The following is a 21,963-nucleotide window of genomic DNA, read 5'->3' on the forward strand; positions in this document are numbered from 1 at the left end:
GTATGTGTTGAAATGTTAAAAAATTTTATATGACCAAAACCTGTTAATTTGAAAGCATTATATATTTAAATTTGCACTCTCATTTCTTATATAAAAACTTGAGGAATAAATTTGAAAATATATTTTCCATGTTAATTTTAGGTCACCATCAAACAGAACCTAACAGTTCTCTAGCATTCTAATTTGTAAACGGTTATTTTTGTTCCTTAAACAGTGTGGCTGCCTGCCACATCAGCGATTTGAGAATAATGCAAAATGGAGCAACTGTAATTTTAGATCCCTGAGGTGTTATTTTATGGACGTGTTCTTACATGCTGAATCTAGATTCACATTGTCAGACTTTGGAAAGGGTCCACTGAGACTGGCTGTGAGCTCAGTGGGGGAACCACAACAATTTCGTTCAATCTAAAGAGGTCTCGTGTGCAACAATAATGGAAATCATGGCTCGACTGTTCACTGCCCCAATTAAGGACCTCAAAGGGAAATTATAACTACTGCATATTAAGTGGTATATTTACTACCACCTCAATTACTGGACGGTAATCCTCTGCAGGACACATCACATCCTGCTGTGATATGGGAAGGAACTTACAGGACTTCAGAGAAGATACCCAAAATGAAAAATCCAGTGTTTAAAGTGATGTTTTAAATTTTAGTTTAGGCATAAAACCACAAACAATAGAAGACTTATCAAAATGTTTTGTATGTAAGTAAATATCATCAATTTTATGTCAACTATGTTTGGTTACATAGTAATAGCCATTAGAGATAGGATCACATAGAAACAACAGTTGCCAAAGAGGAATAAGATACGGTAGCAGCTAATTATTAATCCACTATGTGAGACCTAATCTTATAACTGGATGAGCTAGAAAAAGAACAAAGCCCAAAGTGAGCAGAAGGAAGGAAAAATGAAGATTAGTGCAGAGATTAATGAAATAGAGAATAAAAAAACAAAACAGAGAATCAACGAAACCAAAGGTTGGTTCTTTTAAAAGATCAATAAAATCAACATTAACTAGACTAAAAAAGAAAAAAGAGAGAGAGGATGCAAATAACCAAAATAAAAAATGAAAGGGGGCATATGAGCACAGACCACACAGACACAAAAAGGATTATAAGAGGATACTATGAACAACTGTATGCCAACAAAGTAGATAAGATAGATGATATGGACAAGCTCCGATAAACACACAAACTACCTACACTAACTGAAGAAGAAATAAAAATTCCAAAAAGGTCAATAACAAGTAGAAAGCTTGAATCAATAATCAAAAACCTCCAATCAAAGAAAAACCCAGGACCAGATGGCTTCACAGGGAAATTTTACTAAACATCCCAAGAAGAACTAGCATCAGTCCTGTTCAACCCTTTCAAGAAACTGAAGGGGAGGAAACACTTCCTTACTTATTCTATGTGGCCAACATCACTCTCATACCAAAGCCAGATGAAGATACCATATGAAGAATTACAGACCAACACCCTTTATGAATATAAATGCAAAAATCCTCAACAAATAGTAGCAAACTGAATTTAACAGCACATTAATAGAATCATACACCCCAATCAAGTAGGATTTATCCCAAGTATGCAAGCATAGTTCAACATAAGGAAATCAATTGATATAATATACCACATTAAGAAAAGGAAGAAACCACATGGTTATCTCAATTGATGCAGAGAAAGTATTTGGCAAAATCTAGCATCTCCTCTTTTTTTTTTTTGCAAAAATTGACTTTATTTCTCCCTAAGCCAGCAACAATGATTTTTCAAAAATGTAAAGAAAAGAACAGATATGCAAATCTTATATTCAACCAAGGGCTTGTATCTAATCTATATAAAGAACTCCTATAACACAACAGTAAGACAACCCAAACCAAAACCGGCCATTTTCAACCCTAAAGAACACCTAGTGCTTTATCTAAGATTCTACAAAGGTTTCATGCACTATCATTACTTTCCAGAAACCTACAACCTCCAGATGTGTTCCTAGACCAGATAAGTCCTGAAACCCAGAGGGACCAGTCTCTCCAGAATATCAACTAGTTCTATCCTTCTATCCCATATTATCAACATCCATTTCCAACATGAAAAAGTTAGAATGGGCATAGCACAAATGCCCCTAAAATTTGGGAGAAAGATCAGAGGAAAAAAGTGGAGTTATAACAGAGAAGATAAGTTTCAACAAATGAATATGATTGCTGAATCATTTTATTGCTATTTCTTTTAATCTCCAGTGTCTTGGAGCAGCTAGAAGGAAAAACCTAAAATTGTGAAACTGTAACCCGTACCAAACTCTGAAACCAGTTCTGAAACCAATTGTTACAGTGTGCTTTGAAATTTTTTTTAACTTATTTTATTGTATAAATAATGTATATAGAAAACAAAGAAAGAAGAAAGCAGTACTTTTCAAAATACTCTTCAACGATCAGTTACAGGACAGATCCCAGAGTTTGTCATGGGCTACCTTACCATCCTCTTTAATTTTTCCTTCTAGCTGCCCCAGAATATAGGAGGTTAGAAGGAATAAATATATATTTTTTATCATTGATAGACTTTTTTCTTTTTTGTGATAAATATCATATATACAAAAAAGCAATAAATTTCAAAGCACAGCACAACAATTAGCTGTGAACATACTTCAGAGTTGGTATGGGTTATAATTCCACAATTTTAGGTTTTTACTTCTAGCTGCTCTAAGATACCGGAAACTAAAAGAAATATCAATTTAATGAATCAGCAATCATATTTGCTTATTAAACTCTACCTTCTCTGTATAACACCACTATCACCTTTGATCTTTCTATCCCACTCTTTAGGGGTATTTGGACTATGGCCATTATAACTTTTTCACGTTGGAAGGGGCTGTCAATAATATGGGGTAGGGAGATAGAACTAGCTAATGTTCTGGAGAGGCTGACACCTTTAAGTTTCAGGGCTTATCTGGTCTAGAAATCCATTTGGAGGGTGACGATTTCTAGAAAATTTCCCTAGTATATGAAGCCTTTGTAGAATCTTATATACTGCCTAGGTGTTCTTTAGGATTGGCTGGAACAGTCCTGGTTGGGGTTTGGCAAGTTATGATAGGTAGCAACGCCTAACTGACATTTGCATAAGAGTGACTCCCAGAGTGTGCTTTGAAATGTATTGTTTTTTGCATCTATGTTATTTTTCACAATAAAAAAGAGTAAAAGAATAAATAAATAAAATATAATAGCAAAAAAAAAATCCTGGGATATTTTAGTACACAAGATATGCAGCATCCCTTCTTAATAAAAACACTTAAAAAGACAGGAATAGAAGGAAACTTTCTCAACATGATAAAGGGCACATATGAAAAACCCAAAACTAATGTCATATTCAATAGTGAAAGACTGAAAGCTTTCCCTCTAAGATAAGGAACAAGATAAAGATGCCAATTGTTACCACTGCTATAAAATTATTATAAAACTATAGTAATCAGAACAGCACAGTGTTGGGACGAAGACAGACATATAGACCACTGGAATCAAACTCAGAGTTCAGAAATAAACCCTCACATCTATGGACAATTCATTTTTGACAAAGGTGTCAAAATGAATTCCCACATTTATGGAATGGGAAAACAATACTTTCTTCAACAAATGGTACTGGAAAAATTAGATGTCCATACAGAAAAGAGCAAAGTTGGACCACTACCTCACACCATATATATTAATTCAAAATGGATCAATGACTTAAATGAAAGAACTAAATCTATGAAACTCCTAGAAGAAAACACAGGGAAGCATGTTAGGACCTTGGATAGGCAATGGTTTCTTAGACTACACCAAAAGTGTGAGCAACAAAAGAAAAAAAGATAAAAAAGGGACTTCAATGAAATTTAAAACCTTTGTGCACCACAGGACTACATCATGAAAGTTAAAAGACAACCTACAGAATGGGGGAAATATTTGGAAACCACATATTTGTTAAGAATTTAATATCCAGAATATATAAGGAAATCCTTTAACTTAACAACAAAAATACAAACAATACAATTAAACATTGGGCAAAAGACTTGAATAGACATTTCTCTAAAGATAATATACAAATGGCCAGAAAGCACATGAAAATGTGCTCAATATCATTAGCCATTAGGGAAATCCAAGTCAAAACATGAGATTTCACTAGTATGGCTACTGTTAAAAAAAGAAAAGAAAACAAGTGTTGGAAAGGATGTGGAAAAATAGGAACTTTCATTCACTGTTGATGGGAATGTAAAATGGTACAGCCCACTGCAGAAAATAGTTTGATAGTTCCTCAGAAAGATAAATATAGGGCTATCACATAACCTGGCAACTCCATTTCTATGCATATACCCAAAAGAATTGAAAGAAGGGACTCAAAGAAATATTTGCGCACTAACTTTTTTATAGCAGCATTATTCACAATTGCCAAAAGATAGAAGCAACCCAAGCATCTATTATTAGATGAATATATAAACAAAATATGGAATACTCCTACAATGGAATGTTATTCAGCCCTAAAAAGGAATGAAATTCCAATACATGTGATGTTGGTATTGAATCATATTCCCCACAAAAGATATGTTCCACTTGTGGTTCTGCAGATGCAAACTCAGTTGAAAGTAGGACCTTTGAAGTTTTTATTAGTTAAGATGTGTCTGAACTGAATAGGATTTGCCTTGATCTAATATGGCTGAAGTCCTTATAAGCAAAGAAATTGGACATGAGAAGCAGCTACGGAGAAGTCAATGGAGCCTAGTAGAGAAAGGAGAAGATCTGCCATGTGCACTGCCACGTGATGGAAAAACAGAGGGTCAAGGATTGAGGGCAACCAGCCTCAGAATGCCACATTCTTTGGAGAGAAAGCATCAACTTTTTGATGCCTCAATGTTAGACTTCTCCTAGTCTCAAAACTCTCAACCAATAAAGTCCTGTTGTTTAAGTTAATCCATTATACGGTATTTTAGAAACTAATAAATATAAGAACATGGATGAGGATATGTCCTTGAGGACAGCAGGTTGAGTAAAAGAAGCCAGACACAAAAGGACAAATATTGTCTTATCTCTCTGATATGAAAAAATCAGAATAAACAAAATTCACCAAGTCAGAAACTAGAACACATGTTACCAGGGGCTGGAGTTGGGGTAGGGAATGGGGAGCTAATGCTTAATTGGGATAGAGTTTCTATTCACAGTGATGTAAAAGTTTTTGTAATGGATGGTGGTGATGGTAGCACAACATTGTGAATATAATTAACACACCTGAATTATATTTTCAAATGTGGTTAAAAGGGGGACATTTTCAGTTGTATATATGTTACTAAAGCAAAAATCTTAAAACACCTACTACTGTGCATTACAGTGAACACTAATGCAAACTATGAACTGTAATTAATAGTTTAATTATAATAACATTGGTTTTTTTGTAACAAAGTTATCACACTTATGCAACCGTGTGTATTTGGGGGAGGTATATGTGAAGTCTGTATTTTCTGCACGGTTTTGTATAATCCTTCAATTTCTTTTAAAACAGAACAGCGAGTGGTGTGACCTCTATATTTCAGTTCCTCACTGTGGAATAAAATAACTTCTCTTGGATGGTCAATCTATTAGGGTGTTCTTAGATATGGAATTTCTTACTTCTGAAATGTAAAGGATCACCCTAAATACCACCACCATGAAAAAAGGGCTCAACACAGGCACGAAGTATGCAGAAATGAGAACTCCCTTAAAAATTTAAGCTTGTTATGACTATAGTTTTTCTTCTTTCTAAATTGATACCATTTCCACTTGGCTCCCTCCCATGCCCTTCTCTTAGCCTCCAGACCCTATATGCTCCCAATAATCTTCTTGGTGACACAGAGGAGTGTTAGAACAGTCAGCAGCTCACTCATAGTATGGGGGTTTCTGTAGTAACATGGTCAAAGGCTGTTATGATGGCCATTAGTTTTATGTGCCAACATGGCCAGACTAGTTGAATAATTAGTACACAATTAGTTAATCAAATATTAATCTAGATATTGTTGTGCAGGTATTTTGCAGATGTGGTTAACATCTACAATCAGTTGAATTTATTATTTTATTAATTTTTAAATTTTTTAAAAATATAACAACAAACACAAACATTCTTACCATATGATCATTCCATTCTACATATATAATCAGTAATTCACATCATCACATAGTTATATATTCATCATCACAATCATTTCTTAGAACATTTGTATCAATTCAGAAAAAGAAATAAAAAGAAAACAGAAAAAAAATCATACATACCATACTCCTTACCCCTCCCTTTCAGTGATCACTAGCATTCCAATCTACTAAATTTATTTTAACATTTGTTCCCTCATTATTTATTTTTAATCCGTATGTTTTACTTGTCCAATCAGTTGAATTTAAGTAAAAGAGATTATCCTCCACATTGTTGGTGGGCCTCATCCCATCAGTTTAAATCTGTAAGAGCCAAAACTGAGGCTTCCCTGAGGAAGAACTTCTGCCTCAAGACTATAACAATGGCTCCTGGTTGCCCTAGGGACTTGGGATTTGCCAGTACCCACGATCATGTAAGCCACTTTCTTGAAATAAATCTCTTGAGATTATATATACAATCTCTATCTCCTACTGGTTTTGTTTCTAGGGAATGCTGAGTGATACTGCTGGGTAGCAATTTTGCCACTAAGGACACCACAAGGTTTTTCTGATTTGAGATGATGGTTCTCAAGTCTGGATCATGGCCCTGGCTATGAGTTCTCAACTTACCCTCCGCAGTTTTACTAGTCCCTTCTATCAGAGGTATTAACTGAGCCAGCCTCACTGATTTCCCCAAAGATTAGGCTAGGAAAGTGAATTAAGGGAAAAGTGAGGAAAGAAGACCTGCAGAGCTAACCTCTGTTGGAAAGATCTAAGAAGCCTCTCATTGTTCATGTCCGAGGCAGACTGGGAGCCATCTTTTGGCAAGGGATTTTAGGTAAGGCATTTTAAATGAGGATGCTGAATTTTTATATATGCCCCCAATAAAGCTATTCTGTGGCCAAAGTGCAACTCCATACAGGGTCTTAGAAGGACCTTGTAATCAGATGTCATGGATTCACTTCCAAATTCCACTTTTCAATGATTGTATATCCAAGTTGTATATCTGCTTCAGAGTCTCGGCTTCCTCATCTATAAAATGTGACTAATAATTGACTTCCCACAGAAGGCTCTTGAGAAGATTAAATGTGATTAAACATTAAGTACTTAGCACAGAGCCTTACGGTAAGTATTGGCCAAATGCCAGCTCTTATTGGGATATACTCTTTGTGACTGTCAACAGATTGGTTTTCAGCCATTCACCTGATGTCTGGTTATTGACATCTGGGGCTAGGAGTTCAGTGTCTTGCTAAAGAAACAAATGCATTTTCCAAAGGCATGATATGTTACTTGTTGATATTAAAGTTTTGGGTTCAGTATTCCACTCATAAAAGAGAAAGATACCAAAATAGAGCACAGACAGACGGTGGGGACTTCCTGGCTATGGTGGTTGGTCTGCTACTGACTCTGTGGGATTGTAGGGCTGTCACTTAACTTCCGTTTTACCACTTTCCCATCATAACAGGAGGGCAATTCGTCCCCATCTGTTGGGCCTCATAGGCTATGTGTGCATTAAACAGGATTAGAGACAGTGAAGCTAAAGAGCTGTGAGGGAAGATATTCTTAAAAGTCTAGTTTGCTCTATACAGGGATTCATTTTAACAGTCAATTTACAAAGATATGAAAAGATGAAAAGCTATTACGTAGATCATGAAATATGGCTACATTACAAAAAAAAGCTTTATCTTGCTTTCAAAGGTTCCAGAGAGAAGGCTGAAGAGAGGTGTTACCTCCTTGATGTCACTAGGGTAACTTGCACACATTTCCTTTTTCTACTTTCTACAGTGTAACTTCAAGTTCTGTTAAAAACAGAGATTGTATCACGTCCATTTTTGTGTTTTTAACAAATATCATAGAGCCTGGGACATATCTGATACTAAGTAAATGCTTGTTGAAAGAAAATATATTATATACCCTGCAACCTATTTATTATTTAACAGGTTTTCCATTTCCTTTCTATTAGCTTAGTTTCTCAAACAGTTAAGTTTAGTCTTTATCTCAAATTGAAATGGAAAAACCACTGCTTACCATTTTCAGAGTAGGGAGTCTTTATAAACTTAAAAATATTATATATTTTTAAGTAGAATTTGAAACTTTAAAACTGCCATGCCCCACCCTTACCCCCAGGTACTCCCTGTTCTTCATTTGGGCTTCACTGTTCCCCCACGGAATTTATCCAATTATCTTCTTTTATTATATTATGAAATTCTATTTATTTATTCTGATTATGGTCTTTCTTCCCACACTAAGCCCCCCAAGGACAAGAATTTTGGTCTGGTTTTTATTCATGGGTAGAGTCCCAGGCACTATTAGAGTAGGTTCTCAATAAACATATGTTAAATATATTTTTACATATTTATATGATTGAATAAACTACACAAAAACAATATAATTCTATTACACACCATTGTTGCTAATAAATAATTAACAGGAGTGAAATTACTAGCCAATATAATAAACCTATATTTCCATTACTTTCTCTTAATCTCTATAGCAGGAAGAAAACAATTTCCCAAAATCTAAGGCTTTTAATGACAGTTAAATAAATGTCTAAAGTCAGAGTTAAAAAGAAAAAAAGTCCCCCAAGGACAGAAGAAGGAGCTAAGTTCCGATTTTTTCATGGTTAATTGTATATGAGTACCGCTTTAATTTTGCTGTGGATGAATTCTTGTTCATGGGCAGAATGAATTGTGAGAAGATTACTGCGCAGCCAACCACAGACAAACTCTAAGGAAGACCATTCCGAAGGATAGGTATGAAAAAGGTACTCTGCATCCTGATAAAAGAGCCAAGGTTCATCTGAAATAAAAATAAACAATGCAAATGATGTAAATACGAAGACTTCAATAAAGTATGCTATGACTGTAAATTGTAATTTGGTGACTCAGCATTTAAAAATAGGTGTGTGTATATGTGTGTATGTGTGTGTGCACAAATAACACATAATTTGTTTATTTTCCTTGGTCTACTTCATAAATAAAACCTTTCACTAGTATTCAAAGGTCAGAGATAGATACATATTTTAAAATCATGTGTCACGAAAATAGGTTTAGGCTATGATAGTATCTTCAGTCATATTTAACATCTATTATTTCCTGATGTACAATAAGAAATACTTGTTATAATAAGAAAATTCTACTGCTTGTTATTATTTCATCAATCGGAATAAATTAGTTTTGGATTAATAGAAGAAAAGAGGCTCCACTGGAGGAATGTAAAATATAGTAATGCTGTGTAATGATACATAGCGAGAAACTCAAGAACTGCCAGGAAAGTTCTTACCGTGCTGGTACCATGGTGGAATCTTGGGTTTCACATCTGCAAAGTGAAAGGAAACCACCTTCACTGACCTTTCTCTGCTGAGGCATTATCACTCAATTATTTCAGCTCTAAAAATGTTTTGTACTTCACTTTTTAAAAAAATCATTTTAAACAGGTAAAATGTGCTGTTCGGTACATATGGTTAGTTTTCATGCTTGAAGAGGAGCTCTAACGAGACCTCTAATTAAAGAAGGAAGAGGCTTGCTGAGGACCCTCGGGGTGTTAGACACGGTGCTAGGTGCTTCACGTGGGCATTTTGCACGTAATTCTGTTCACTTTGAATGTCAAAGTGACATTTCTTTCAAACTGTCCTTTCAAAATAAAATATTCCGCCATATAAGTAGAATACCTTTTTTCTCAGTTAACCAACTTAGCATATTGCATGTCATCTTTTCTCATTTCCCTACATTACATTCTTTTCTAAGGTAGTACAATTTGGTTCATCATTCAGGTTGTCAGTATTTTGGTCCAGCGTGCTTAAATTTTAGATCTCTGTAACTCTTCACTTGGGAAACTGCTACAGAATAGTAGAAGGCGAACACACAATAGAGATCTTATTAATATTTTTACCTCTCGGAATTTTGCATATCCACTCACGTCTGGAACCACAGTGCAAGGGCAGCAACGTTTTGTTTGCTTTATATACAGCACAGTTTCTTGCATCTTCTCCAAAATAAGTACTGTCTAAAAATGAAGAGACAACCTGCAGCAGATGAAGTTCATTATTCTTTAATGATGAGCTCTCAAAAAAGAGTTTCAAAAGATTTTTTTTAAAAAGGATAGTCATTATAGATTTTTGGAGGGAGCTTCAGAAATATCTGGATATTATTCCAGTTAAAGGTTGCGTCACATTTGTAAAGCAAGCTAGCCAAACGTCAGCATTTTTTCTGAAATATGTTTTTTTCTTAAAAAGAAGGAGCCTGTTCCTTTTCCCAGAAGGAACAAGTCAGATGCAAGCATTGTGCTGAACTTGCACTGTTTTCTAAGTGGCAGAATTTATCTAGCCCTAGGATCTTGGGTAAACTTCTCAGCGGCTCAGGGAAGGATCAGATCTGGGAATTAATTTAGATGTAGATTCTTTTGCAGACACACTACACTTTCAGTCTCGAATCAATTCTAAGTCAAAGATAACTTCAATCTGGAAAATATCCAACACCTTCTATGAATGGTCATTTAATAGTGGTATTAAATATTTGCAATCTTTCCAACCATTAAATGACTACCTAACAGAGGAGTGGATAGATCACAAATAAAAATGGAATAACATTTTGGAAAAAAAGAGGAAACTTTGTAGCTATTTATACTCCTTCATAAACATGTACAAAGTCACACAAGAATTTGCCTAAATTAAAGATATATGACCTCAGAGTAAGAGTACAGTCTGAGCTTTAATTCATTTTGTGCAGTGGGAAGTAGTCAGGAACTAAGACAGCTGTTTCATGGTTTTATCTTATATATTCTGAACCAAAATCTCTATTTCCTGTCCTGTTATTAATAAATTTGTTTTACAAAACATGAATCATTCTCAAACTCTATGTACCATATTTCATTTATACAAGGCCATATTGATGTGAACCACCCATTGTGTCATGTGGTGTGGCTGCTATATATGGGGCAGGTTGACCCTGTTATGTCCCCCAATTCATAAGCCTCAGTTTCTTCATCAGCAAAATAGGTAGATGGGGCTGATAACCTCTAAGATCTCTTCTGGCTCTGATTCTAAAACTCTTTTTAAGGAATACAGTACTGGATGGAAAAGTTAATTTTGTTTTCTTTAAAACTAGAATGTAATTATTTTTCCACAAATCCCTTCTTTAACCACAAATCTGAACACTGTAGCAGAACTAAAGACCTTTTTCTCCGTTGGTCATTGAAGGATTAAATGAGATATTATAGTAAATTAAGTAGCTGTTATTAAATACTCACTGCAGGCTATTACTAGTCTCCCCCTTCATAGGTAAAATGGGATAATTGGAGTTTGTATGTGCCCTAGGATGGATTCCATTTTTAAAAACATTTTTAATTATGAAATATGGATTCCATTTTAACATGGGAAACTACTTCAGTTTTTGTCCCCTATAATCTTGAAGAAAATGTAGGAACACCTCATTGTACCTAAAAAAAACATACATCAGTGAGTTCTTTCCCTCACAGAGGTTTGCTAGTGTAAGACCGAAGGGAAAGAAAGTCTCTTTTTCTTCTGGAACAGCTTGCTTTGGCTGAGAAGGAAGTGATATTTCTAAGGTTGTCATTTCTGTCCTTTTAGAGTGAGATAAATTGAAAATGCTTCTCCAAAATAGTCTCTTTTTCACTGCTCTGTGGGCAAGGGCAATATCTTATAGTCCCATGCTCACATAAGTAGGCGCTATCCAGGAGACAGAGGATAGTAGTGTAAAGGAAACCAGGTATTATTTTAAAAAGTAGTTGCTTCTCTGCCTGAAAGACTCTTTATGTGGAAAGTTCATCTGGGGTCCTTTCATAGATTTTAATTACTTTTCAAGATGAGATTCTAGTGATGGCCTCAGAACTAACGGCTAGCAAAGCCTTCTTAGGACCATGCTGGAATAACTCCTCTGGTTCTAAGGTTTGATGCAGTTTTGATTTGGGCCAGGGTCATGGGAGACAGCCATTATTCCCAGGTTCCTAATTCATTCTCAGTAATTCCACTGCACTGGCTTGGTTCACCAAGTGGTGCCAGGACCACCTATTTTGAATTCATCTCCTTTTCTCCAGTTTGGAAAGACTTACAGGAGTCCCATCAGCCCACTCCCAAGAGCCGGAGCTCCGTGGGTTTCTTTTATTGAATCCAATCCAGAACTGCCTTTCTTCCGTACTGTGAAGAGAAGCAGAAAAAGGTTGCTTTTCCCATAGAATTCACAACTTTATGTAAAAGGTGCAAAATATATTTCAAAGTATTTATGTATGCAGGGACTAGCTGATGCTCCTGGCAGGACAGATCAAGTCAATCAACATTTACTGAACATTTCCTATATGCAAAACCCTGTGCTTGGAAATGAATTGATAGAAGATTCGCCCCACACCTTATTTCTCTTGGTTTGTGTGGCGAGCCTATTGGTGATGCGCAACTGGGGAAAAATCAGCCCACACTATAGCATGAGTTTCTCATTAGAAATGAAAGTATCTTTCAATCACGAAAAGAAAATAAGAGTGCAAACTCATAAGACATTTTGGAACATCTCTTTACTAAAGGACTTCTTATTACTTTTACTTTATATAGATTTAATTTTTTGCTAGTTTGTCAAAAGTTCATGGGTTCTCTGAAAGTTAATCACCACCACCCGCATTTAATGAAAGAATCAAAACAGGCTTGGATATATTTTTTCAGATCCTAACATAATTCCACATCAAATAGTCTGAGCTGTAGTAGAATAACTTCAGCATTTACCACTGGTTTAGACTTGCCAAGAAGCTCCACAGAGAATCATATTCCCTCTTTATTAGACAAAGTACAAATATGTCAAACCACAGAGAATTCAATAAATCAAGTAATAAAGCCTAATTGTACATCTCACTAAGATAATTTTCTGAGAATAAGTTTGAAGAATCAAAGATTTAAAAGATTCAGAAATCATGAATGATACTTTATTTTCTTTAGTGTAGAAAGCAAACCCATTCCAAAGGATCTATTTTCAGATATTTAAGCTACTCTACCAGATTAATAAAAATTAAAGTAAAATGCAACCTATAAAATCAGAGAGATCACTGGTGCGGGCTAGTCACTATGCGATGGGTCTTAGATTTCTAAGGTTACAGTAAAGTGAGAATGGCCATCTTAAATCAGACACATTAATCTCAATGGCATAGGTTGAAAACCCATGTCACTCTCCTGCACTAAAATTTTTTACTATTTTCCTCACTAAACTCAAAAGTTCTGCATTTCTCTTGCTATATACAAGAGAATTGCTCTCACGAGATGAATTGGTATTAATTCTCTCACCAGTTCCCTTAAATTGTATAATTTTTAAATAAACACATATATGGGAGAGAGAGAAAGAGAGAGAGAGAGAATATGAATATATGTATGGGCCTGGTTAATTAAATTTAAATAGAAAAACAGTGCCATATAAAGGAGGAAGAAACATACATGCTAACTATGGGAATTGGTATATTTGCTACAATCATCAGATTTGACTGAACCCCTAAGTAGCCCTGGCAGAAAGCAAAATACACATTATATAGCGTTTGTTATTAGATGCTAAAGATCAATAATTTAATAGATGCTCGACACCAAATCTACAAGAAATTTCAAGCGTAAGAACTCATGTAAAAAGAAATGTTATTTGATTTTTACAGCAAACCGCTTCTTACACATGGTTGTTTCATATAAGTGCTCTCATTAAAATCCAAGGGCAGAATAGGCAAGCATGTTTTGTGAGGGGCTAAAGAGATGAAGCAAAGTTACAACTCTGAACAATGAAGGTTGTTATGTATCCCTTACATCTGTGGCCCCAAGCGTGGCCAATGATCCAATTAAGCAGGGAGCATCTTAAAATTTTTTCAGCCTTGGAGAGTCTGATTCATTGACTTGGGTGAGAAGAGATCCTTGTCTTAAAAGGTGTCCAAAGGGAGTCTGATGATCAGCCAGTTTCGAGAGCCCAGGCCTCAGGTCACCATTTCCTATAAGGATCAGCAGCTCTGGGCGGTGTTAGGAAGTATTCTCAAAAAGCAGATTTTGTGGTCAAAGACAGTGCTGCTTCCTTAGACTTACCAAGACTGTTCTTTCTTTTAACGAGCTTCCAGCCTTACTGCTCACATGCCCCCCCCCCCCCCCAAACCTGACGACCCTGAAACCAATCTTGCAGCTGTATAACTGCAGAGAAAAATAACTCGGACTGCTGGGAAAAAAACAAAAAACAGAAAAGAAAGACAACTTCAAACCCTAACTATTCTAAATATCAACTTGACCCAAATTCCCCTCCCTTTTCCCACTCACCCCAGCCCTTATGCTATCCAGACACTTGAGAGGCTCCTAACTAACTGTGCAGCTCCTGTCTCCTCCTCTCTCCCAGCCCTTACAGACCTCAGGCAGCCTAATCACCACAAACCAAAACTATTCTGAACCAGATGGTCCTGATCACGACCTTGGTAAATACCTCACCCATAGACCTGACTGTCCTAATTGCAACCTTGGCAATGACTTGCTTACCCCAGTGATCATCTTTACTCTCTTCCAGCATACTACTTCCAATGCACTCCAAACCCTTAAGAGCTGGCTGTCCCTTGTCGGGATAAAGTTGAGTTCTGCTCTCTCTCCCCTGCTCTAGCAGCCCCTGAATAAAGTCATCCTTGTCCTTTATTCTATGATGCAGTTGTTTCATTGACAAGTCTTTAAATTGCTAATGTATATGTCAAATATTCAAGACTGGGCAGTGTTTTGCAAAGTTTTTTGACCCCCAAATCCTTTTTTTCCTTCAACAGAACATTCAGTGAGACATCATTGAGAGATATTATCAACACTCACACCTTTAAGGTCATTTTTTGTAGATAGTGGAGATCAATCAGTTGATAGGTGTTACATAGTAATTTTCCTATGGGGTGTCTCACAAGGAAGGCCAGTGTTTTCCTGAAAAATTAGTTCTGGATTTGCTCTGGAATTCAGGCAAGTACATCTTGAGACTCCACTGAGACTCCTGCTTGGAGCAGGGGACCTGGTATTACATTTATTTTCATTAAATAAATGTGTGGGTTCATGGAGACATGCCCTTCTTAGCTAGGACATCCTTAGAGGCAGGGACTTTCCCCAGCCAGCTATGTATGTAACAGCACCTCTTCCAAAGAAGATACTCGCAAAATGTTAGCTAACTAATAAGACCATTATAGAGAAAGGGGTTGGAATGGAGAGGAGAAACTCATTAAATGGAGCCATGATGGTTGTGCTGGTTTGCTAGCTGCTGGAAGGCAACACACCAGAGACGGATTGGCTTTTAATAAATGGGGATTTATTTTGTTGGTTCTTCAGAGGAAAGGCAGCTAACTTTCCACTGAGGTTCTTTCTTACGTGGAAGGCACAAGATGGTCTCTGCTGGTCTTCTCTCCAGGCCCCTGGGTTCCAACAACTTTCCCCAGGGTGACTTCCTTCTGCATTTCCAAAGGCCTGGGCTGAGCTGCAAGTGCTGAGATGAGGAATGCCGAGCTGTTGAGCTGTGCTACGTTGCAATCTCTCATTTAAGCACCAGCCAATTAAGTCAAAGGTCACTCATTGCAGCAGACACGTCTCCTAGCCAACTGCAGATGTAATTAGCAACAGATGAGGTTCACGTACCATTGGCTTGTGTCCGCAGCAATAAGACTAGGTATGCTCACCTGGCCAAGTTGACAACTGAAACTAACTAACACATGTCCACCCCTTGTCAACTTGGCAACTTCAAGCATCACCTTAGACAGGTGCAAAAAATTCTCTTCTTGCTGTGGACCTGTGAATCTCAAAACAAGTTGTCTAATGCCAAGATGCAAAGGAGGATCCTCACAGGATACAGATTTTCATTTCCATAGGGAGAAATTGGAAGAAACACAGATGTAAAACCTGCAGGGCAAGCACCATGGAATTTCAAAGTCTGAAAGTCATTCATCCTTCGGCTTAGAAAGTGGCAGTCCCACCCTTTCTGAGGGCCCATGTAGTGGCCCGCCTCTTTCCAAATCAACCTCGGGGAACACTGAGGAGACCACCTCTGGGCTCCACTCTCTCCAGGCATCAGGGCCACCCCTGGGCTCTCTGCCAATTCTGGGGCACACGCTCAACCCCTCCACATGGTGGCAGCCAGGCTCTCCTAGTCCCCCAAGGAGCGAGCTCTACCTTCTCCAAGGCCTGAGGCTACACAACTCTTCCACTGCAACAGATGAGAGGCTCATCCTCACCCTTCAGGGTAAACGCACCCTCTCCATGTATACAGGTGGGTTCACTCTCCTGGCCGAGGTTTCTTGGCTTCAGACCCAAGCGTCCATGGTTCTCACTCTGCAAACTCCAGTCTCTCCCTTTTGTGTCCTCCTTTGTCAAGATTGGCAGTGGTTCCATTTACACCAACAGTCCCTTCATGCACTCCAGGTCTTCTCCATCATTCTCTTCACAATTCCTCCAAAATCTTCCCCTTAGCCATCCAAAACACCATTCACACATATCTGGCTTTTGCAAACCGCAGCAGCACCCCACTCTCTGGTACCAAATCTGTTCTAGTTTGCTAGCTGCTGGAATGCAATATACCAGAAGTGGAATGGCTTTTAAAAAGGGGAATTTAATGAGTTGCTAGTTTACAGATCTAAGGCCGAGAAAATGTCCCAATTAAAACAAGTTTATAGAAATGTCCAATCAAAGGCATCCAGGGAAAGATACCTTGGTTCAAGAAGGCCGATGACGTTCAGGGTCTCTCTCTCAAGTGAGACGGCACATGGCGAACACAGTCAGGGCTTCTCTCTTAGCTGGAAGGGCACATGGCAAATACAGTGTCATCTGCTAGCTTTCTCTCCTGGCTTCCTATTTCATGAAGCTCCCCGGAAAGCGTTTTCCTTCTTCATCTCCAAAGGTCACTGGCTGGTGGACTCTCTGCTTCGTGGTGCTGCAGCATTCTCTGCCCTCTCTGAGTCTCTCTGAATCTCTCATTCTCCAAAATGTTTCCTCTTTTATAGGACTTCAGAAACTAATCAAGACCCACTCAAATGGGTGGAGACATGTCATCCCCTCATCCAGTTTAACAACCACTCTTAACTAAATCACATCAACCAGGGAGATGATCTCATTACAGTTTCAAATATACAGTATTGAATAGGGATTATTCTACCTTTAAGAAATGGGATTTATATCAAAACATGGCTTTTCTTAGGGGGCATACTTCCTTTCAAACCAGCACATTGGCCATCTACAAATTTTTGAAAATAGAGTTGACTTGATCTATCTACATTGCTCTGGGTCCAAACTCAGGGGAGGCACACTGCTGACCTCATAGAAAGCTGATTTTTGAAACCAGCTTCCAACAATGGAATGGGCTTTCTCCATTAAGGAGAAACTGGAATGAATTATGCAGACAATGAATGACCAGGGGGATGTGGTTGGGTGGGAGGAATTCCTGCATTGGGTGGGAGGTAGCACAAGACCTCTTAGGTTTCTTCCAGTTTAAACTGACTTTCTAACTTCATGGAAGTCAAGATTCTGTAAACTTCCAAGATGGATGTAGATAAGTGAAACCCTGTTTCTTCAAATGTAAAATTGGGGGGGGGGGTGTAGATTACAATTTTTTAAAAAGTCAGCGGGATTCTTTTTTTCCACATGAAATCTTACATGGAACCCTATGAAGCGCTGCTGGCTGTAGCTGCTCTGGTAAAGCCAGTGAGTGAGGAACTTGGCCATTTACTGCTCTTGGGGTTCCAGGATCCTTGAGCTCCTCAGATAATACTTTGAAAACCACTGGACTAGATAATTTCTGAGGCTGGCAGAAAAGCTCTACCATTCTGATCTGAGGCACACAGAAAAGATTTTAAATATCAAAACAATCGTCACTTTGTTCTTTGTTTTAGGGAATGAGAACTTGGTAAACTATAACTATATAGCTATATATGTTTTTTTCTTTCAGAACTAGTGGCTAGTTGGCTTTAGGATTTAAAGAAGTTCCTGTGATTTTTAAACAAGCCTTTGGGATTCTCTCTCCTAAGAAACCATTATTGGGAGACTGAAACCTCAACTATAAATTTTCAAAATTAACAGGTATTTACCGATTAAATTTTGAATGTAAAAGCTCATTCACAAAATCCTCTTCCTCAATATGGGCAAAGCTTGCAAGATGAGCTCCAAATTCTTCACAAAATGCTTCAGCTTCTCTCCATGTTCTTTTCATCAGAACTTTTTCAATATGAAATACCTGTGTAGTAAAAAAGAGAAAGAAGGAAATTAAGTCATGGATTAGGTGAGCCTATTTAAATCTGGAAAGGAAAATAAAAGTAATATAATTGTTGCCATTATGATGTTCGAAAAGCATGATACAGAAGGAAGTAATAACATTTATTGAACAAGAATGCACCATCATCATAAAACTATTATTTCTATCCTCATAACAAATTCATGTGGAGGGTATAAGCTCGGTTTTATAAATGAGCTCTTTGAGGATTTTATTTTTTCTTCTGTTTCTTATGGTTGGAATCCATACCTCAATAACTGCCTGTGAAGGGATGAGGAAATTCAAGTTCAGGAACATTAAGAATCTAAGGTCACACATACATAACGACTCTGGCTTCATCTCATAATGAAGGCAGAGCTAGGATTAGACCTGGGCTTCATGCTTACAGAGCCCATGCATTTCCATCCCACCATATTGCTTTTGGCAAATGATGGCCTGATGATCACCAACTTGGATGACACATTGGTAAGAAATGAGAAATGAGACGTGGGACCTAGGGCAGGTATATTTTTAGATTCCTTGGATCTTAGCTGAAATGGTAGGGGTGGTGGTTCAGCTGTGCCTAAATTCTCTCATCTATCTCTCAGCTGTCCTCACAGTGGCAGGAAGAAGTCAGTTGAATGTAGTGTCTGCTTTTGGCTCTATTTAAGATCAGGAGGGATGGATCAAAGACTCTGAGTTCCCGATCCTGGATACCTGCATCCAGGATGTCTGCATCCAGTTATTTTTAACTGCCCGACACCAAGTCTGAGCCTCTAATGCCAGGCAAGTGGCTTGCCTGCCAACCTTTCCCAGGTTCTGATTTGCTGAGACCAGAATGAATAGTTTTCTGAGTCCTGGGAACCACAGCACAGCCTTTTCATCTTTTAAATTATATGTTAAAATTCACCTCCTCTGGGAACATTTTCCAGAACCACTCTACATGCATAAATCATACTACCCATGCCCATCCAACACACCATGAATTGATATAAGAAGGTGATAAAGGAGAAAATTCATTGATGAGGAGTTCCAGGATGAGGGATTTACTTCAACTCTGTCAAATAATTATCATCTTGGGCAAATCAGTTCACCTCACTGGCCTCATATCTAAGGTTTAACTTATTACCCTACAGGGTCATTTCTGGGCTCATTATTCTATGAACTTAATATAGGATTATTCATATAAATATTAAGATTGAGTACATACTCATCTGCTTCATGCCATCTATTAGATGGCAACATCTCTGGAGATAGAGACTTTGCATCCCACACTGTGAGTGGAATATTTCTGCCCAGTTGCAGTAGAGCTTTGTTCTAGGGTTTGTGGAATCTATTAGTTAAAGGAACCAAGATAAAACCATCAAAGAAAAATATCATATTCCAAAGAATGTATTTCTGACATGAAGGCTGCAGGAATTGATTTAAACCTAGGGTTTTGAGGTTGATTTGCAAATGGACTTAGGAGATAATACACATCTTTCTCTCTATATATATCTCAACAATATGTAAACTCATCTGTAGCTATATATTAACTGTGTATATTAATTTGTTTGATATTCAGGTATCTGGAAAGATACAAAAGCCATCCTTGAACAGCAGAATAGTATTTGTTAATTTGTTGACAAATGGTATGGAACTATGCCACTTTAATACTCAGGGAGTGTCTGCCTTGTTCTTTTGGCATTTGCTTGGCAATGAGAAAAATCTTGATTGGTGCCAAGATATCAGGCCTAATGAAGAGGGCTTCAACATTACATGGGACATGTCAATATTTTGACTTACAAATTATTTTGGAATATAAGTGAAAGAATACAGTCAACAAATGTTAACTAAGCACTGACTATGTACTGGGCAATGTTCTGTATACCAGAATAAAGAAAGGTTGAACACATGAATCAGATTTAAATTATGTTGATCCTGTTGAGAATGCATATGTAACCTTACATCACCTTGAAGCAACTGGCCAGACTGGGCTTTGACTCCCAGCCCAAAAAGCAGGGGTGAAAGGGCCATCTCTCCTCATGCTCGTTTTTTTCTTGAATTTTGATTGGCTGCTTACACAGGGACATCGCCTTAAAGTTCCTACAGTCCTTCACTTCCCAGCGACCAGATGGACTCCTTCCTCGCATGGCAACACAGCCACCATTGTAGCCTAAAAGCGGAAATCAAACACTTTTATACCAGATGACTGAAATTTTCTGTGCTAAAAACCCCAGCTGTTTGGATGTTGAATAATTGACATCTCATTATGAAGCATCCAGGATGCCTATTGTCACCAACATTTTTCAACTCTGTACTGGAAGTTCTAGCCAGACCAATTAGCTGAGAAAAAGAAATAAAAGGAAACCAAGTTGAAAATGAAGAAGTAAAACTTTCCCAATTTGCATATGACATAATCCTATATGTAGAAAATCCTGTAGAATCCACAACAAAGCTCCTAGATATAATACATGAATTCAGCAAAATAGTGGGGTACAAGATCAACACCCCAAAAACAGCAGTTTCTATACTAGTAATGAACAATTTGAAGAAAAATATAAAAAATCCATTTGCAATAGCAACTAAGAAGAATCAAATATTTAGGAATAAATCTAACCAAAATGTAAAGGACTTGTAAATGGGAAACTAAAAATATTGCTAAAAGAAATCAAAAAAGATCTAAATAAATGGAAGGAAATCTCCTGTTCATGGATTGGAAGACTAACTATTAAGAGATCAATTCTACCCAAATCTATTTACAAATTCAAATAATCCCAATCAAAATTCCAACAGCCTTCTTTGAAAAACTGGAACAGCCAATCATCAAATTTATATGGAAAGCTAAAGTCATCTTGAAAAAGAAGAATGAAGTTGAAGGACTCATACGTCATGATCTTGAAACTTATAACAAAGCCACAGTAATCAAACTAGGATGGTACTGGCATAAGGTCAGACATATAGACCAATGGAATTGAAATGAGGGCTCAGATATCAACCCTCACATTTAAGGCCAACTGATTATTGACAAGGGTGCCAAGTACACTCAATTGGAAAGATAAGTCTCTGCAGCAAATGGTGCTGGGAAAATAGGACATCCATATGCAAAAGAGTGAAGGTGGACCTTTACCTCTTACCATGTACAAAAATCTACTCAAAATGGGTCAAAGAACTAAATATAAGAAATAACTATAAAACTAGAAGAAAACATAGGAAGCGTATTTACGACCTTGAGTTATGCAACAGTTTGTTAGACATCACACCAAAAGCACAAGCAACAAAAGAAAAAAAATTGATAAATGGGACCTCATCCAAATTAAAAACTTTTGTGTATCAAAGGACTTTATCATGAAAGTAAAACAACCAGCTATCCAATGATAAAAATATTTGGAAATCACATATTTGATAAGGATATAATATCCAGAACACATAAACAAAAAACACTTATTTAATGTTGGTAGGATTTAAAGTGGGGCAGCTGCTACGGAAGACAGTTTCTAATAAAGTTAAGTATGACATTACCATAAGACACGGGTATTGTACTTCTAGGAAAATACACAAAAGAGTTGAAACATGGACTTGAGCAGATATTCGAACACTGATGTCCACAATGGCATTATTCATAACTGCCAAAAGAGGAAAGCAATCTAAGTGTCTATCAA

General features: G+C 37.3%; 1 protein-coding gene across 2 annotated transcripts in view; it reads right to left on the reverse strand.

Annotated features, from left to right (window-relative positions):
• The window catches only part of PLA2R1 (phospholipase A2 receptor 1), a 128,245-nt gene that overhangs the window by 24,899 nt on the left and 81,383 nt on the right, over positions 1–21,963 (reverse strand). For both annotated transcript variants that reach the window (XM_077153975.1, XM_077153974.1), the window contains exons 12-17: positions 20,275–20,477; positions 18,162–18,307; positions 12,189–12,273; positions 10,011–10,143; positions 9,402–9,437; positions 8,761–8,918 (exon numbers count right to left, since the gene is read on the reverse strand). In XM_077153975.1, coding sequence (XP_077010090.1) covers positions 8,761–8,918; positions 9,402–9,437; positions 10,011–10,143; positions 12,189–12,273; positions 18,162–18,307; positions 20,275–20,477 — 761 coding nt within the window. The remainder of the gene's footprint in view (positions 1–8,760; positions 8,919–9,401; positions 9,438–10,010; positions 10,144–12,188; positions 12,274–18,161; positions 18,308–20,274; positions 20,478–21,963) is intronic.

The sequence above is a fragment of the Tamandua tetradactyla genome, chromosome 3 (assembly GCF_023851605.1).
Source record: "Tamandua tetradactyla isolate mTamTet1 chromosome 3, mTamTet1.pri, whole genome shotgun sequence".
In the NCBI taxonomy this organism is placed as follows: domain Eukaryota; kingdom Metazoa; phylum Chordata; class Mammalia; order Pilosa; family Myrmecophagidae; genus Tamandua; species Tamandua tetradactyla.